This window comes from Hemibagrus wyckioides, linkage group LG18 (assembly GCF_019097595.1).
Source record: "Hemibagrus wyckioides isolate EC202008001 linkage group LG18, SWU_Hwy_1.0, whole genome shotgun sequence".
Classification (NCBI taxonomy): domain Eukaryota; kingdom Metazoa; phylum Chordata; class Actinopteri; order Siluriformes; family Bagridae; genus Hemibagrus; species Hemibagrus wyckioides.
In genome coordinates this window covers 14,168,716-14,183,710 of record NC_080727.1, presented here as the reverse complement: position 1 = coordinate 14,183,710, position 14,995 = coordinate 14,168,716, and the positions used below count along the sequence as shown (strand labels likewise).

General features: G+C 39.7%; 4 protein-coding genes across 5 annotated transcripts; all 4 read right to left on the bottom strand.

Moving 5' to 3' along the window:
* Positions 1-1,426: 1,426 nt before the first annotated feature.
* On the bottom strand, positions 1,427-3,253 carry c1qc (complement component 1, q subcomponent, C chain). The gene is made up of 2 exons (XM_058415493.1): positions 3,022-3,253; positions 1,427-2,106 (listed from the first exon to the last, which is right to left on the bottom strand). The coding sequence occupies exons 1-2, from the start codon at positions 3,182-3,184 to the stop codon at positions 1,556-1,558; spliced, it is 714 nt and encodes a 237-aa protein (XP_058271476.1). The 5' UTR covers positions 3,185-3,253; the 3' UTR covers positions 1,427-1,555.
* An 821-nt stretch (positions 3,254-4,074) lies between these two features.
* c1qa (complement component 1, q subcomponent, A chain) lies at positions 4,075-5,693 on the bottom strand. The gene is made up of 3 exons (XM_058416455.1): positions 5,559-5,693; positions 5,251-5,423; positions 4,075-4,864 (listed from the first exon to the last, which is right to left on the bottom strand). The coding sequence occupies exons 2-3, from the start codon at positions 5,411-5,413 to the stop codon at positions 4,269-4,271; spliced, it is 759 nt and encodes a 252-aa protein (XP_058272438.1). The 5' UTR covers positions 5,414-5,423; positions 5,559-5,693; the 3' UTR covers positions 4,075-4,268.
* Positions 5,694-5,747: 54 nt separating this feature from the next.
* fbxo40.1 (F-box protein 40, tandem duplicate 1) lies at positions 5,748-8,977 on the bottom strand. Its single transcript, XM_058416453.1, has 4 exons — positions 8,841-8,977; positions 8,594-8,640; positions 6,682-8,502; positions 5,748-6,594 (listed from the first exon to the last, which is right to left on the bottom strand). Exons 2-4 carry the CDS (start codon positions 8,594-8,596, stop codon positions 6,394-6,396), a joined length of 2,025 nt encoding a protein of 674 aa, XP_058272436.1. The 5' UTR covers positions 8,597-8,640; positions 8,841-8,977; the 3' UTR covers positions 5,748-6,393.
* Positions 8,978-9,410: 433 nt separating this feature from the next.
* fbxo40.2 (F-box protein 40, tandem duplicate 2) lies at positions 9,411-14,275 on the bottom strand. 2 transcript variants are annotated; one of them, XM_058415843.1, is made up of 4 exons: positions 14,085-14,275; positions 13,858-13,893; positions 11,174-13,063; positions 9,411-10,575 (listed from the first exon to the last, which is right to left on the bottom strand). In XM_058415843.1, the coding sequence occupies exons 2-4, from the start codon at positions 13,858-13,860 to the stop codon at positions 10,372-10,374; spliced, it is 2,097 nt and encodes a 698-aa protein (XP_058271826.1). In that variant the 5' UTR covers positions 13,861-13,893; positions 14,085-14,275; the 3' UTR covers positions 9,411-10,371. The 2 variants fall into 2 exon arrangements, with proteins under 2 accessions (XP_058271826.1, XP_058271827.1); XM_058415844.1 differs by lacking the exon at positions 14,085-14,275 and having other exon boundaries at positions 13,858-14,078.
* Between the last annotated feature and the right edge of the window lie 720 nt (positions 14,276-14,995).

Genomic DNA, 14,995 nt, shown 5'->3' with positions numbered 1-14,995 from the left:
ACTGTTCTGCATGAAAGCAAGGGTACATCCACTTATGAGGACAGTGAGGTTGAAGACTTCACAAGGCTTCAAGAAGGACTGCATTATTGTACAAGGAGACTGGAGTGCAAAGGTTGGAGAGGATGCCTACCCAAAGGACACGTGCGGTCCCTACTGTAACATCGAGAGCAATGATAGAAGCTTAAGGCTCCTTGAGTTTGTCAGATACAACAAATTCTTGCTGGCAAACATGCTTGGCCTCCACAAGGCATCCAGATTATCGACCTGGCACAGTTCCTGGTACACAACCAGATCGACTATATCTTGATCAAGAAATGATGCTTCCGATCAACCTTGGCAAGAAATATTCCAAACAACGATAGGAGGGAAATTTGCATCATTGCTCCTCTTAGACAATAAAGGTACTGATATTGACACCATGACCACCAAGCTCAACACAACAGTAACTGAAATGAATAGATTAAAACCTTAACTGGAACAAATCTTAGCAAAGATCAAGCCAGATTTACAGCAGGACAGAACACCACAGAATAAATATTTAACCTGAAAATCATATCTGAGAAACACCTCCAGCATAAGCAACACCAGTATCATGTGCTTGTGGACTTCAAGAAAGCCTTTGATTGAGTATTGATTGATTGGCATTCTGCTCTGAGGGCAACTATAAAGAAATATAACATCCAAACACCCAACCTCATCCAAAATCTGTACAACAATGCTACCAGTGCAGTCCTCCACAATTGAGCCAGTAGAAACTGCTTCAGAACAACAACTGGTGTACACCAAGGATGCCCCCTCTCTCCTCTCCTCTTCAACATCTTTCTGGAGCGCATCATTACAGATGCCCTGGATGACCCTGAAGGAACTGTCAGCATTGGAGGTAGAACGATCACCAACCTCCATTTTGTTGACAACATAGATGGGCTAACAGGAGAGTAAAAAGAACTTGCTAGTGTAGTTGAAAGACTTGACTCCACCTTTTGAACATATGGAATGGAAATCAGGTCAGAAAAAAACAAAGCAAATGACCAACAGCAGTAATGGATTCATCTCAGACATTAAAATCAACAGACAAACACTTAACCCTGTGTCCAGCTTGCAGTGTCTTGGATCAATTGTGTCTGATGAAGGCTCCATGCAGGAAGTCCTTTCCAGAAAAGCACAAGCTACTTCTGCGCTGACACAGTTGAAGCCATTATGGACAGACAGAAACATTAGTCTGGGATCAAAAGTGAGATTACTGCACTTAATTGTCATCTGGAGCTTACTTTATGCGTGCGAATAATGGACCCTTACTAAAGAACTACAGAGAGAAATATAGGGTATGGAAATGAAATGCTAGGATATGATAGGATAGGATAGGATAGGACAGGATAAGATAGGATAGGATAGGACATGGAGAGATAATAAAAACAAAAGTAGCAAATTGTGTCAAAGTAGCATTTTATTAGTGGTACAGAAATCAGAAATACATTTTGTGTTCTTGATTGTACATATATTGACTGTAAATGAAAATCTTATTATCTGGTGTGTTTCATGAAACACTAGATCTCTTTCAGTGTGCATAAAGCAGGAAACCAGAGAAGACACTGTTGCCAGTATTTCCAGATGCATATATGCCATTTACCCTATCATTAGCCTCCAACCAGACTTTACTGTTGTGCTTCAGGTACACAGCAAATCCCCCTGAACTCACGTTAAGGTCATCTTGAATATGGTCGCAGAAGCTAGCCCTCATCGTTCCATCCACCATGAACTTAACACAAAGTGTCTTTTGATAAGATGTTGCATGGTACACAAAATAGTAGGTACCAGGGATGTGACATACAAATTTACCCTCACTAATATTAAAGTGCCCGTTGACATTGGTGATGGCATTTTGGAAGATGATTGGTGTGTCATGGGGTGGATTTGCTGTGGTTTCCCGAGAAACACAGAATGCAGATTGTGGTTTGGAGTCACTTTGATCTCCTATGTCCCCGGGTGGACCCTGTGGTCCTGGTGGTCCATGATTGCCAGGGGCACCCCTCTTTCCCGGAGAACCTCTAATGCCAGTTTCCCCCTTTTGCCCTTTGATCACTTTATTCACCAGCTCCAATGTCTGCCCTGTGGAGATAAACACACTGTCTTAAATAAACTACAGCCTTCCATAAAATAGGTTTAAACACATTAAATATGTGTTTACTATGACACTTACTACTATGACATTTATAAATGAGAATTGCTTGCAAAAAAAAGCTGATATCCAGTCAACTGTGATGTGTATAATTTGTGGGTCAATCAAAAGAATGGTCATTTGATGTTCTAAAGGGTTCTTGAGTATTCTTCCCTCAATAGGAAGCCTAAAAGTTATTCGAAAGCGTTTCAGAAAGAGTTCTTTAGAAATGTTTTAGAAAGCTAGTAGTCAAAATACCTTAAGAGACAACATTTTATTTTATAGAACTCCAAAAAGGTTCTAAGTGGAACTTTAAAACTGGATTTCTCAGTCAGAAACAGTTCAAATCAGAGCTTCTTTACTATTGTAAGCCGGGTTCAACTGAATTCACAGGTGGAATCAGATGTGGCTGCTGCTTAACTGTAATGAAAAACTGCACCCACACTGGCCCTTAGGATTATTATTTTTTTTTTTTTTTTTAAATATATTTTATTCTATTTCTTCCTACAATAGCAATTCATTGCAGTTTCTGTTCTCTGGTCATTAGCTATCATAGATAGATAGATAGATAGATAGATAGATAGATAGATAGATAGATAGATAGATAGATAGATAGATAGATAGATAGATAGATAGATAGATGGATTGTAGATAGATAGATAGATAGATAGATAGATAGATAGATAGATAGATAGATAGATAGATAGATAGATAGATAGACACTTTATTCATCCCAGTGGGAAATTTACAATAGTCCTGTAATGTAAAAAATATATATATATTCCTATATATTTAAGTATTCCTATTAACATGTTACACATGAAGTGGTGAACTCTTGAGGAAAGAACTAAACAAAAAGTACCTACCTGTCTCGCCTTTCTCCCCTTTCTCACCATCTCTTCCATCACGTCCAGGAATTCCGGGAATACCCGGCAGTCCAGGTGTCCCTGCACGACATGTGTCTTGAGCAGCTAAAGGGCAAAGCAACGCTGCCAACAGAGCTCCGAATGTAAGCTTAAGCTTAAACATGGCTAACGCAGAACATCAGCTTGGCAGTATAAGTCTAAAGCTTCGAATAGTCTGTGTTCCTCTTTTCAAAACTTCACTGCACAAAGCACCGCCTTTAGATCACTACTCAGCCCGAGTGCTTGAAGTTTCAGTTATTCATAAGCAGTGAACTGTTTAGATTAGTCTTTTTGAGCAAAACGGTCAACTCAAAAATAATAAAGTTTCTGAAATTACACATTGGTTGCATAAGTATTAATACCCCGTTCTATATTTTGTGTGTTTCAGACTTTTTCCATTTTGTAATCATTTCTCTCTTGAGAGTTTTTCATGCTGCTTTTTAAATATATATGCTTTTTAAAATATATAAGAATTAATTAATAATTAATAATGAGAACCTTTTAATTGCACACTGGTCCACTCTGCACAACTCAACTTTATGACTTCTGATGTGTTTTCTAATCTAGCTGTTTCACTGCATTGGGGTGGGGATCGGTGGGAGGCTTATATGCTATCATATGTTTTATATACTTTATGCCTTTTTTTATTTATAAATATTTATGCAAACTATACTGATCCCCTTCAATTATTCTGAATTGATTTGCAAAGATTCCTGACCTAATTCTAGTTAGGTCCATTTCACTTGTAGGTTACAACACTACAAAATGTGGAAAACAAAACCATGGAAAAAATTTATGCTAGCCACTGTATCCCAAAAATATTTTTTAAGGTGAAGCAACACTGTGATTGGAAGACTCTCTGCTTTACTGTAGATCAGTCAAAACATATGAAGTCAATTAAATATTGTTTTTATATGTATATTTATGTTATGTAACCATCATGTATGCAATATGAATAATCCAAAAAGAATCTCACACACACACACACACACCAGAGGCTAATGCACACACCAGTTTCGCAAAAAGGTTTTATTGTAGAATGCGTTTTACAACAGAAATGTCCATTTGGGTTGCAAAAAAAAACATAGGACACTTAATCTAACATTTAACGTAAAGTTGCAGTAAAATCCATGATTGCAGAAACTTCTGGAGCACTACCAATATTACAATGGCAGTCATTCTAACATGCACTGTTATCTCTATTTTCTTTATCCAGTAGCAAAAATCAGAAATCCACTAAACACTGTCATGTCAGTTTTGGACATTTTGTTTGTCTCCCTTCTGTGTTCAATTTGTTTGAAGGGTTCTAGCCACACCTTATTTCTCGCAGCAAGCTCAATCACTGCACCACCAGACACAACCTGTGATACACTTGACCTACGCTGGTTATAGTCACAAAATATCAGGCTCACTTTAGCTGCGTTGTCACTGACCAGTTTTAAGCAAAGGTCACCTTCAGAGACAGAATGAAACACAAAGTAATACACTCCAGGAACGCTACATGTGAAAAAACCTGTTTGGCGGTTGAAGTCATTATTCAAATTAGCAAGTTGTTCAGTAAATTCCAAGGCCTTGTTGTACCTGGGGTTCGCATTAATCTTACGGATCACTGTAAAGGCTGCCTTTTTTGTGTTGGAATTTCCACTTGCTCCGCTCATGCCAGGATTCCCTGGAGGTCCGATGGGGCCCTGGGGACCAAGTTCACCAGGGAAACCTTTAGCACCAAGGTCTCCTACAGGACCATCCTCACCCTTATCTCCTTTGAAAGCACTCAGGTCTTCATATCTCAGCGCCACCTGCAAACCTAAAACCATGCAATACAATGTTAATTCATCCATTCATGTATTCATTCCTCTTTATTCTGGTAAGGGTCATGGTGGATCAGGAGCCTATTCTGGGAGCACTGGTTCTCCTGGATGCAAATCAATTATACAATTTAGTGTCAATTTGGTGTAGCCAGTTCACCAGTTCTACAGATACCAAAGAACCTGGAGGAAACCCAGTGGAGAAGTACCGACAGTAACTCAAGCTCATGATTGAACCAGCAACCCTGGAGTGGCGAGGTGGAAAACAATCACCATGCCACCCAGAATATAGTCTTTTCAAATGTATGTGCAAATAAATATAACTAAATGGTGCAATTTGTAATTAAGCTTAAAACCAATAAAGCAACATCAACTGAATACATACCTGGTTCTCCTTTCTCTCCTTTTTGTCCAGGCCAGCCATCTCGCCCAGAAACTCCTGGCACTCCAGTTTTTCCATCCTGCACCCGACAGATATCCTGGCAGAGACTAAAGGACAACAGTACAGCTACCCAGACAACTCCAAACAGATGCACTGACAGCTGCATCCTGAATAATCTAAAGAGTCATGGAGAATAAATAACCATTAGAGAGTAACTTTAACAGCAAAGCAAATTATTGTAACTCATCCAATATTCAGACTATTTTTGTTTTTCATTATCACACAAATGTAAATAGCTGTTTCAGACTCACCAGGTTCCCAGTGTCGGTTTAAAGATTCAGACCTCTCCTCTCATTACTTGACATAACCAGGAAATAGTATTATGTCACAGCAATCGGGCAAAAATTCTTTCGGTTCCCCAAAAATGTAGGAACATTGTTAAAAAAAAAATAAAATCAAGGCAAACCTGCTGATATGTGCAATAAGCCTGCTTCTGCTTCTTCATTCCTGTTTCACAAAGTAAGCAAATTGTACTTGTCCTCATGACAAAGGTCAAAAATGTTGTGAATTGAATTCTTCTATAATCTATAATAATTATAAAAACACCAAAAAAAGAGCTTTTATCTAGACAACTGCATTATAAACATCATTATAACCCAAGTAATTAAAAATAATTTATTATTTTTCAGTATATGTTAATACAAATGTTAATACAAGGAAGACAATGTAAAATGATTAATCTAATATTGCTTTATAATAGTGAGTGGTGGAATTGTGACATAATTCATGGTTCATTAGAGTTTAGCCTTTAATCAGGACCAGAGATCACGATAATGGACATGTCATTGCATGGGTTTAGAAATACTTAATACTGTAATGCCAGCTGCAAATCAGAGGTTTACATTAATGCACTTATTCTTAATTTTCTTAGGTAATGGCTTTCTAGTCTAATAATAATTTACAGATTTTAAAAAGTGCTTGTTATACATTAATGGAAGGAGTCTTTTGCTGTGGTTTTCAAGGGATAAACTATTGCCACTATTGGAAAATAATCAGCCTAATATAGAGTGATAACACTAACTAACATGAGGCTGCATCACAACCACCCTGTTGTTGATTATTTTCCCCACTTTTTCTCAACAAATGTCATTTATTCCTCCTAAACATAGACACAAGACTCCGTGTTTTCTCTTGTTCTTCACAATCGAAGACACCAGTTAAGGGTACTGGTTCTGTTCTGTTCTCCTTCTCATAATAGGGGCAGACCTTTAGGTGCTCAGACATTGAAGGGAAATTGTCCAAGCACCAGTTATCCACAGGGTAAAACAAATTGCTGAATTCCCAGACCTAAAGGAATTTGGAAATATCTGTTAGCACATCATAACTCAAATGAAGCGATTGCATGAGGTTATTAGGTTCTCTGGAAAATCTGACCTTATGTCTAGTTCTCCAGCACCATCTACCATGTGAGTAGATTTTCTTTTCCCACTTGAGCGAGACCATGCCTCTCTCTTGCAGCAAAACCCCGCACACCTCTCTCATTAACTGGGATACAAGAGCCAGCTGAGACAGTGTAAAGCTGTCCAGAAACCCAGCAATGTGGATGAGAACCTCAAAAGGCAACTTGCTCAGAGCATCCTGGTTCCGTGCACGCTTCCTCTCTGTAGTCACCTTTGCCACACCTTCATAGAGAATGGATGGCACCTCAGGTTTGAGGGTGAATGTGCTGAGGTCTTTGTCATAGGAGACCATGGCTTTGTGCGTAGAAGGCCGGAGTTGCCTCTGGTTGAAGGTGCAACCCAAATAAGCCAGAGGACACCTTTGTTCAAACCAGCCATTTAAAGAGAACTGGATATCTGAATGAACGTTCTTATAGTGAGAAGAAAACTCATCTCGTCTGTATGAATGGCTGCAAAGGTATGTGAATGCAGAGCTACATTTGTTATGTCTATTGGTGACACTCTCAGTTTGTATCTGTACATGAAGCTGCAGAGCCCTCTTGGCTGTGAGATCTGCCAGAGATGCATCTGCTTTGAAAGGAGCAGAGTAAAAGTCATAAGTCTGAGTTCCTTCATCCTTAAGCAGCGCATCTGCAGCGCTGGACTCTGCAATGAGGTGTCCTCTGAGTTCCTTCTCCAGAGAGCACAGAAGGGTCGCTTGAACCTCATCCCATTTTGGCATTTCATCCATTTCAATGCTCAGGTCTGCTGTGTCCACAGCTTTGCTAACTTTCTTGTAATGAGAAGGATTGCGTATACAACTTGGCCTTGCCTTGAAGCTGGTGGGAATTTTGAACGTTTTCACAGTTTTGATCTTCATGGGCTCCAAATGTTCATATACAAATGTCTTTATTGGACGTGTATCACACGCATACAAGGATGCTGCTATCAAAAATTTATCTTCATCCATTTCATATGGATTGAAACGAGGCATATAAATAAATGTGTCTGAATTCCCTGTTGCTGTTTCCATATCCTCTTTAAGGATGTCCAACTTGCTTGGATTTGCTTGGGGTTTCAACTCTTTGCTACTGGAAGCAGGGTTAGTGCCTAATGACTTAACTGTCTGCTTGCAACCACTCATCTCCATACTGAACATCCTCTCCCAGATGTCATACCTTTCAATGCCTGATATATTAGTGTCCCTTGCTATTGCCTCTCTCTCTTCCTGAGTTAACTCCCTCTCTTCAGGTTCAAGGCCTAAGAGATCACTTATAGATGTTAAGGCTTCTTGTGCATCTTTAGGTACCCCTCCAACAGCTCCCTCAAGTTCTTGAATGACAGATTTCTCCTCAATCTTTTCAATAAGTTCAGGAAAAAGAGTTTTCATTTTGAGGGTCTGAAACAGATGCCTCTGATCCCGCAGTGCCATGGAAAGGTCCAGAGGCTCTTGGGTGTACTTCTCCTTTAAGATATTTTTGTAGAACTCAGGAGGCTCTGCCTCTTCAATGGGCCAGCGGTTCCACTCCATGGAGCAGACCACCACACTAGCAGGACAAACTTCCAGGTGTTTGGCAAGCTTCGAGCGACACATGGTGAGAGGGCAACCGTAATGCACGTTGATGCAGGGAACCTTCTCATTAGGACACAGCAGTATGTGTTCGTCCTCTTTGCACATGTGAAATGACGCTCCACACAGCAAGCGGCAGTTGATGATCATGCATGACACAGAGATCTCTATGGGAACTTTACACCGTCTGTAGTGGCAGCTCTCGCAGTGTTTATGAAGTTTAGATCCCGAAGTCCTTTGTCTTCCCTAAAATAATTGTTAACAGAGAGCCATTTGAAAGCTTGCTGAGTTTGTTTTCTATGCAATTTGTCTTCTGAGACAAAGATTTGTAACTTACCATATCTATAAATCAGTAGGTTAATCAAAGCTTGATCATGGGATTGTCTGAAAAGTATAAGAATCTGTATCAAAATCTAAAGGTGACCTCAGTTGTAAACCTTTGTGAAAATGACCCAGTGATAGAATAAAACACAAACTCCCTCATGTGGCTGAAAATGAAACAAAATTCAGCAACCATTCATTCAACCCAAGTCAGAATGAGTAAATCAGATACACACATGCATTCAATACAAGCCTGAACTTACTATGAGGTTAACATGGCAGGAAAATATAGATCATGGTATCGGACAAGTAGGTCAAAATGAAGGTTGTCCAACAGCGGGTCAGTGTGTTGCTTGTGTCCTGCTTTGTTGCTGAAAGACTGAGTGCACTTATATCTGCTGTGTGCCTGAATGTTAAAAATAGAGAAAGGCTGGCACCGTAGATGTATAACGTGACAGGACGGCTGCAACATGGAGTCTAGTTACAGGTCATCAGTCGCTCTGAATTCCATGGGGCAGGTCAGACTCTGTGTTATGAAACATGGTGTTAATCCAGAGCTTTATAAGATTTGTATACATTTAATCACCTTTATTTTTTTCCTAAAAATCCAAGTTTTAAGATAGACCATGTCCACATAAATAAGTTGTATTGTAAGTGTATTGTAAGTGTATAAATATTCTCTATATACCTATATACTGAAAATATTCTCTATATACCATGAGCTTTGTATGTCAAGTGTTGTTCTTTGAGATGTCAACAGTTAGTTGCTTTTTCCTTTATGTAACACAATTCAAATGCAGCACAACACTTAATCCTTGAAAATAATACCATTTATCACTTCAGCATTAGGCATTTACAACATGTTTATATGAACACACGTTTTCTAGGTTAACAGCTCATTCACAGGGGCATCACATTAACCATGACATCACATTAAACCATATAGGCAAAAGTATACGGACACCTGACCACAGCACCCATATGAAGGTCTTCACAAAACTGTCACGAACAATTGTCTAGGAAGTCATTATATGCTGTATCATTAAGTTTGTCTTTCACTGCAAGTAAGAGGCCCAAACCTGTTCAATCCCCCCTGTGAACTAAGTGACATCCATTAAGAAATGGTTTGCCAAAGTTGGTGTGGAAGATTTAAGGTTGCCTGTACAGAACCCTGACCTCAACCAGATTACACTTTTGTAATTAATTAATGCCCTGCATCAAACAGGTCTTCTAATCTGAAATCAATGCCTTCTTGTGGCATTCTTGTGAATGAATGAGCACAAATCCCCTACAGCCTTTCCAGAAGAACGGAGGCTGTTAATGGCCATGGTTTTGGAACTGGATGGTCAATACTCAGGTGTCCACATCCTTATGGCAATGTAATAGAATTGAATATAAAGAACAGACCATAATCATTGCTATGGTGAATTTTTCTATGTGGAGACATAGACATTTAACATTTTTGGAAGGAGTATCACTCCAATATCAGTGCTTTCAGTCATGGTAAGCACCAGAGATCATAGTGTTTGCCATGAGAAGAAGTAACAGACAGGTGTAGTGATCAAACAGTCACAAAGGGATAGAGAGGTGAGGTGATAGAATAGAATCCTTAATGTCAATAATCCTTCCATTTTACTATTTCACCACAACATGGACCTCATTACAGTTTAGTGTCAGTTTATCCTAAAAATGTCCTCATGATCTCTACACTTCCATTTTCATTCGGTATAGTGTACAGTAATTACTGCAATTATAAAAATGACACAAGAAATCAAGCTAGTAATCATTTTAACACTAGCTCCGCCCCATAAAATGGTTGACTAGACTTTTCTGGGCCTTTAAACCTTTATTGTTTTTCTGTATCCTGGCCAGTGGAAAAGGCTTGGTTTTGGGTTCTGTTTGGTAAAATGGACAGTGCTTAAGGTGCTCAGCCATGGGAACTGTGTCATCAATACTCCAAGTGTCCACTCTGCTGAACAGACTACTGAACTCCCAAACCTGGGAGAGAAAGAGAATGAAGAAAAAATTAGACAAAAAGAATCACTATTCCAAAAATAGTTATTAATAATCACACACACACACGTATATATGACAGGAGACCTTTTTGTATTGGCCAACACCTGATATTGATCTAATGTGGATGTAGACCACCAAAATCCCACCAATCAGTTCAAGGTGTCATGTACATTTGCCTGTCAATCAGGTCTCCTCCCATTTTCAAGTACCTCTTGCTGCAGATTGAAAAGTCAGTAGGTTGGAATCAGACCTGATCCAGCTGCTCTTTTCTAGGTGAAGTCAAGCCAAATGTCCAAGGGGTGGAGACAAATTAGTTCAGACTGGCTGTGTTTATGTATGTTGTTTCAGTGTTGTTTTGGAGTAGTTAGATAAGGTCCAGTTCCAACACCTGGAACTGATCTTGCAGGAAGGAATATTTTGCCAATTCAGAAAGTTTTGTTTCTTAAATTAGTATTTAGGTATTCTAGCCCTAGCCCATGTCACTTTGGTTGTGATTCAAAACAGCTAGCTATGCATTTGTCTATTGCATTTTATTTAGTACTGTATGTTCAACAACAGCATCCATCACAAAAGTACTTACTATGGATGATTTCCATTTGGCTCCACCATGAGTGTACAGCTTTTTCTTCCATTTCAAGCTGACTATTCCTCTGTCATGCAGGAATGTGGCACTAACATCTCTAAAAAGTCGGGACACCAGGGCCAGCTGGGAAAGGGAGAAGCTGTCCAGGTATCTGGCAATCTGACGCAGCACCTCAAAAGGAAGATTACTGAGAGAATCCTCATATCCAACTGGGACCATTTGGGACTCGGCCATGTGAGGTGTGTCAATATCAGGTCTGAGTGTGAAGATGCTAAGGTCCGGGTTAAAGAAGACCAAAGCTCTGTGTGTGGAGGGCTGGAGTCGTCTCTGGCTGAAGCTGCAGCCCAGATAAGCAAGAGGACACCTCTGCTCGAACCAGCCATTCAAACTAGACTGGATATCTGAGTGCACGTTTTTAAAGTGTGACGCAAACTCATCCCTTCTGAAGAAATGTTCACACATAAAAGTGAACGCCGAAGTGGTTTTGTTGTGCCTAAGTGTCACGCTCTCTGTATCAATCTGGAGGTAAAGTTTCAAATCCCTGTCCTCTGTGATATCAGCCAAAGTGGTGTTGTACTTAAATGGAGCTGCTGGAAAGTCATATGTTTGAGTTGCAATATCAATATAAAGTCCATCTGTGGCCACAGATTCACTGATCTTGTGTCCTCTGATCTCCTCTTCTGCAGCACACAGCAAAGTTGCAAACATCTCATCCATCTGAGTGTCCTCATACGTAGAAACACCCAAATCAGACGTGTCCACGCTCTTGTGCTCAGTGCGTACTCGGGTTGCAGGATCTTTAAACTGGATACGTTTGTGCCTGTAACTGACAGGAACATTAAAAGAACGAAGGGATTGAACTGGTATTGGTTCCAGGCTTCCATAAACAAAATCCTTCTCTCTAGGAGTGCAAGCTTCAATCTGGCCAAAGGCAAGAAGCATGCGTCCATGGTGAACTACATACATGTTGTACTCTCTTGGATTTACTTCTTGACCAAGTCTTTCCAGAACTCCTTCTTGCCAAGGAGCAAAGCCTGTTTTAGAGGTGTCTGGTTGGACAACATTTCCTCTAGGTCTATCTTCCACTGTGGGCTTAGCAGTTTCTTGCTGATCAGGGGTAGATGGGTTATGGGTATCTTTAGTTGAGTCAGTCTTGTCTTTATTAACTCCTTTTTTTGATTCTTCTTCTTGGGCTTGCTTGCAGCCACCTCTCTCCTTGCTAAACATCTTCTCATACATGTTGTATTTCTCTTTATCAACAGTAAGGTCTATCGCAGCTGACTCCTTTGCCTGGACATTAACAAGACCATTTACTGAAACCTCACCTCTCATGGAATTCACATGACTCCCATTAACCAAAAAGTCACCACATGCTGCCTCATCTTCTGCTTCTGCTTCTACTGGAATAGGTTCTTCTGGTTCCTGCATCAGCTGAGGAAAGAAACTCCTCATTTTCAGCCTGCTGCATAGTTGCTTTTGATCTCTTAGAGCCATGGACAGGTCCAGAGCTTGATGCTCACGGACGTCCTTCATGAGGTTGCTAAATAAAGGTGACTTTATGTCTTCGATGGGCCAACGGTTCCACTCCATTGAGCAGACCACCACACTAGCAGGACACACCTCCAGGTGTCTGGCCAGCTTTGAGCGACACATGGTGAAAGGGCAGCCGGAGTTGGCATTGATGCAGGGAACCTTCTCATTAGGACACAGCAGTATGTGTTCGTCCTCTTTGCACATGTGAAAGGAGGCTCCACACAGCAAGCGGCAGTTAATGATCATGCATGACAAAGTGATCTCTATGGGAGCTTTGCAGTGTTTGCTGTGGCAGCTCTCACAATGCCTGTGCAGCCTCTTGCTAGATGCAGGCGCTGACCTCCTATATCGGCTCTGAATGGCAAAGCAATGCAGAAAAGAACTTTTTTCACACTTTTCAATTGGCTATCATATAAACACCACTGATAACTCAGACTCATAGTTTTTATACCAATAGCTCTTGAATTCTCAAATCTGATTGGGGCTGAAGGTGTTACTTAGATTCTTATAACAGCAGCTCTCACTATTGCAGCCGCAAAACACGGGTTTGTGTTAATGCACTCATTCTAATACATTATCTTTTGCATAGTAATAACTTTGGACTACTGGACATGTATAGCAGAGTCCCATAATCTTAGTCTACAGAACAAGAAAAATTATATGATTATGTTTTCTGTGAGTAGGCATTTATTCACCCTTTTTGGAGAGAGTCTCCATTGTAAGCACTTTCTAGTAACCAGTTAAATTTGTGCCATTGGAAAGCCTTTATAAAAGAGGACTGTATTTTTGGGGGGGGCTTTTGGCTAGCATGACACCATAACATTTGTCTTATTATTTATGAGGAAAAAGGTGGTAAAAGTGGATTAAAAGGTTTAATTTAGTGCACAAAATCACCAAACCACAGTGTTTTGCTGTGTCTGCTTCACAGTCTCAGCTTTCTCTGTCCTCTAATGGAATTTGTTTGTGAAACCAATATATAAAGCAATTTATTATTTATTATAATCAACGTTCAAGAGGTTACTGTTATAAATTTCAAAACTGATTTTGGTTTGATTTTGCTGTTCGTTATAACAGGACAAACTCTGAAATCAATTTCTTTTGACTTAAACATTGGGGTATATAATAAAAAGGAAATAAAATAAACATACCATCTGTGCGTCTGTGAAAAGAATTTTCAGCAGCTCCTTGAAACAGATGAATGAATTAGTACAGGAAACTTTTGTTTCGATCTGTTTACCTGTTTATCCTGACTACTCACATCATTTATGAGCCATAACCAAAAGCACCAGGTTAAAGTAATTCTTACAATGCATCCAGCAATGCTGAGATGAATGAAGACATGTTTCTGGCCAATATGTGAGGAGAGATAACTTACCTTAAACAAAGTTAAACAACTCTCCGAACTGTCCAAAGTGCTTACCAAAGGCAAAGGCTGAGCGTGAAGTTAAAAATAGTCTGTTCTGCTTAGTGTACCAAGTTACATGATCGCTGAATGTCACACTGTCGTGACATATTGTATTTGACTGGTCTGGTCTTGTCTATCAGGTCTAAAATGGGGTTGTTGTTTTTTTTGTTTGTTTGTTTGTTTTTTTGCTTTTGTTTTTTCCATCCCATTATATTAGACAGTAATATTCAGCCTGATTTCTTATGCTCCTGCAATTTAGGAGTGAATGTTCTGTAAGCAGTCCTCTAGATGGCAGTCCATCCTCTAAGTTTATGAAAGTGCACTAATGAACAAATAGGTTCTATATAGCACCCTACACTTTTTATTTATTTATTTTAATAAATTGTCCTAAACTACACTTTTCCTTTTCACCCTGGTGGTACTCTCATATTGTACTTTTATTATGTAAATGGTTTGTGTAGTGCACCTTTAAAGCTTTACTCTGAATGTTCATTCATGTACATGAGAGGTTATTAAAGTCCACTTATGTGCATTCATTTTGAAAGGTGCACAATACTCATATAATTACCTAACAGATACACACAAAAAGGCAGAATAAACGACTGAATAACAAAGAAAGTTTATCATTTTTAAGTGTCAAAGAAAAAGTCTTTGATTTGACTACATGGGATGAGGACGTGGTAGCTTAGTGGTTATGGTGTTGGCAGACTGATGGGAAGCTTGTGAGTTCAAATCCCCGGTCCACCATGCTACCACTGCAGGGCCTCTGAGCAAGGCCCTTAACGCTCAGTTGTATCAAATGGGATAAAAATGTAAGTTTCTCTGGATAAGGGCGCCTGCTGAATACCTGTAATGTAATGCAATTTAGGATAGATTTCTGA

Excerpts from the sequence above, each read along its gene's own strand:
- c1qc (XM_058415493.1), bottom strand. The coding sequence starts at position 3,184 with ATGTTTAAGCTTAAGCTTACATTCGGAGCTCTGTTGGCAGCGTTGCTT. Across the intron at positions 2,107-3,021 it reads AGGGGAGAAAGGCGAGACAG|GGCAGACATTGGAGCTGGTG; the intron begins GTAGGTACTTTT and ends TTATCTCCACAG.
- c1qa (XM_058416455.1), bottom strand. The coding sequence starts at position 5,413 with ATGCAGCTGTCAGTGCATCTGTTTGGAGTTGTCTGGGTAGCTGTACTG. Across the intron at positions 4,865-5,250 it reads AGGAGAGAAAGGAGAACCAG|GTTTGCAGGTGGCGCTGAGA; the intron begins GTATGTATTCAG and ends GCATGGTTTTAG.
- fbxo40.1 (XM_058416453.1), bottom strand. Across the intron at positions 6,595-6,681 it reads GCTGGAGAACTAGACATAAG|GTCTGGGAATTCAGCAATTT; the intron begins GTCAGATTTTCC and ends AAATTCCTTTAG.
- fbxo40.2 (XM_058415843.1), bottom strand. Across the intron at positions 10,576-11,173 it reads CCAAATGGAAATCATCCATA|GTTTGGGAGTTCAGTAGTCT; the intron begins GTAAGTACTTTT and ends TTTCTCTCCCAG.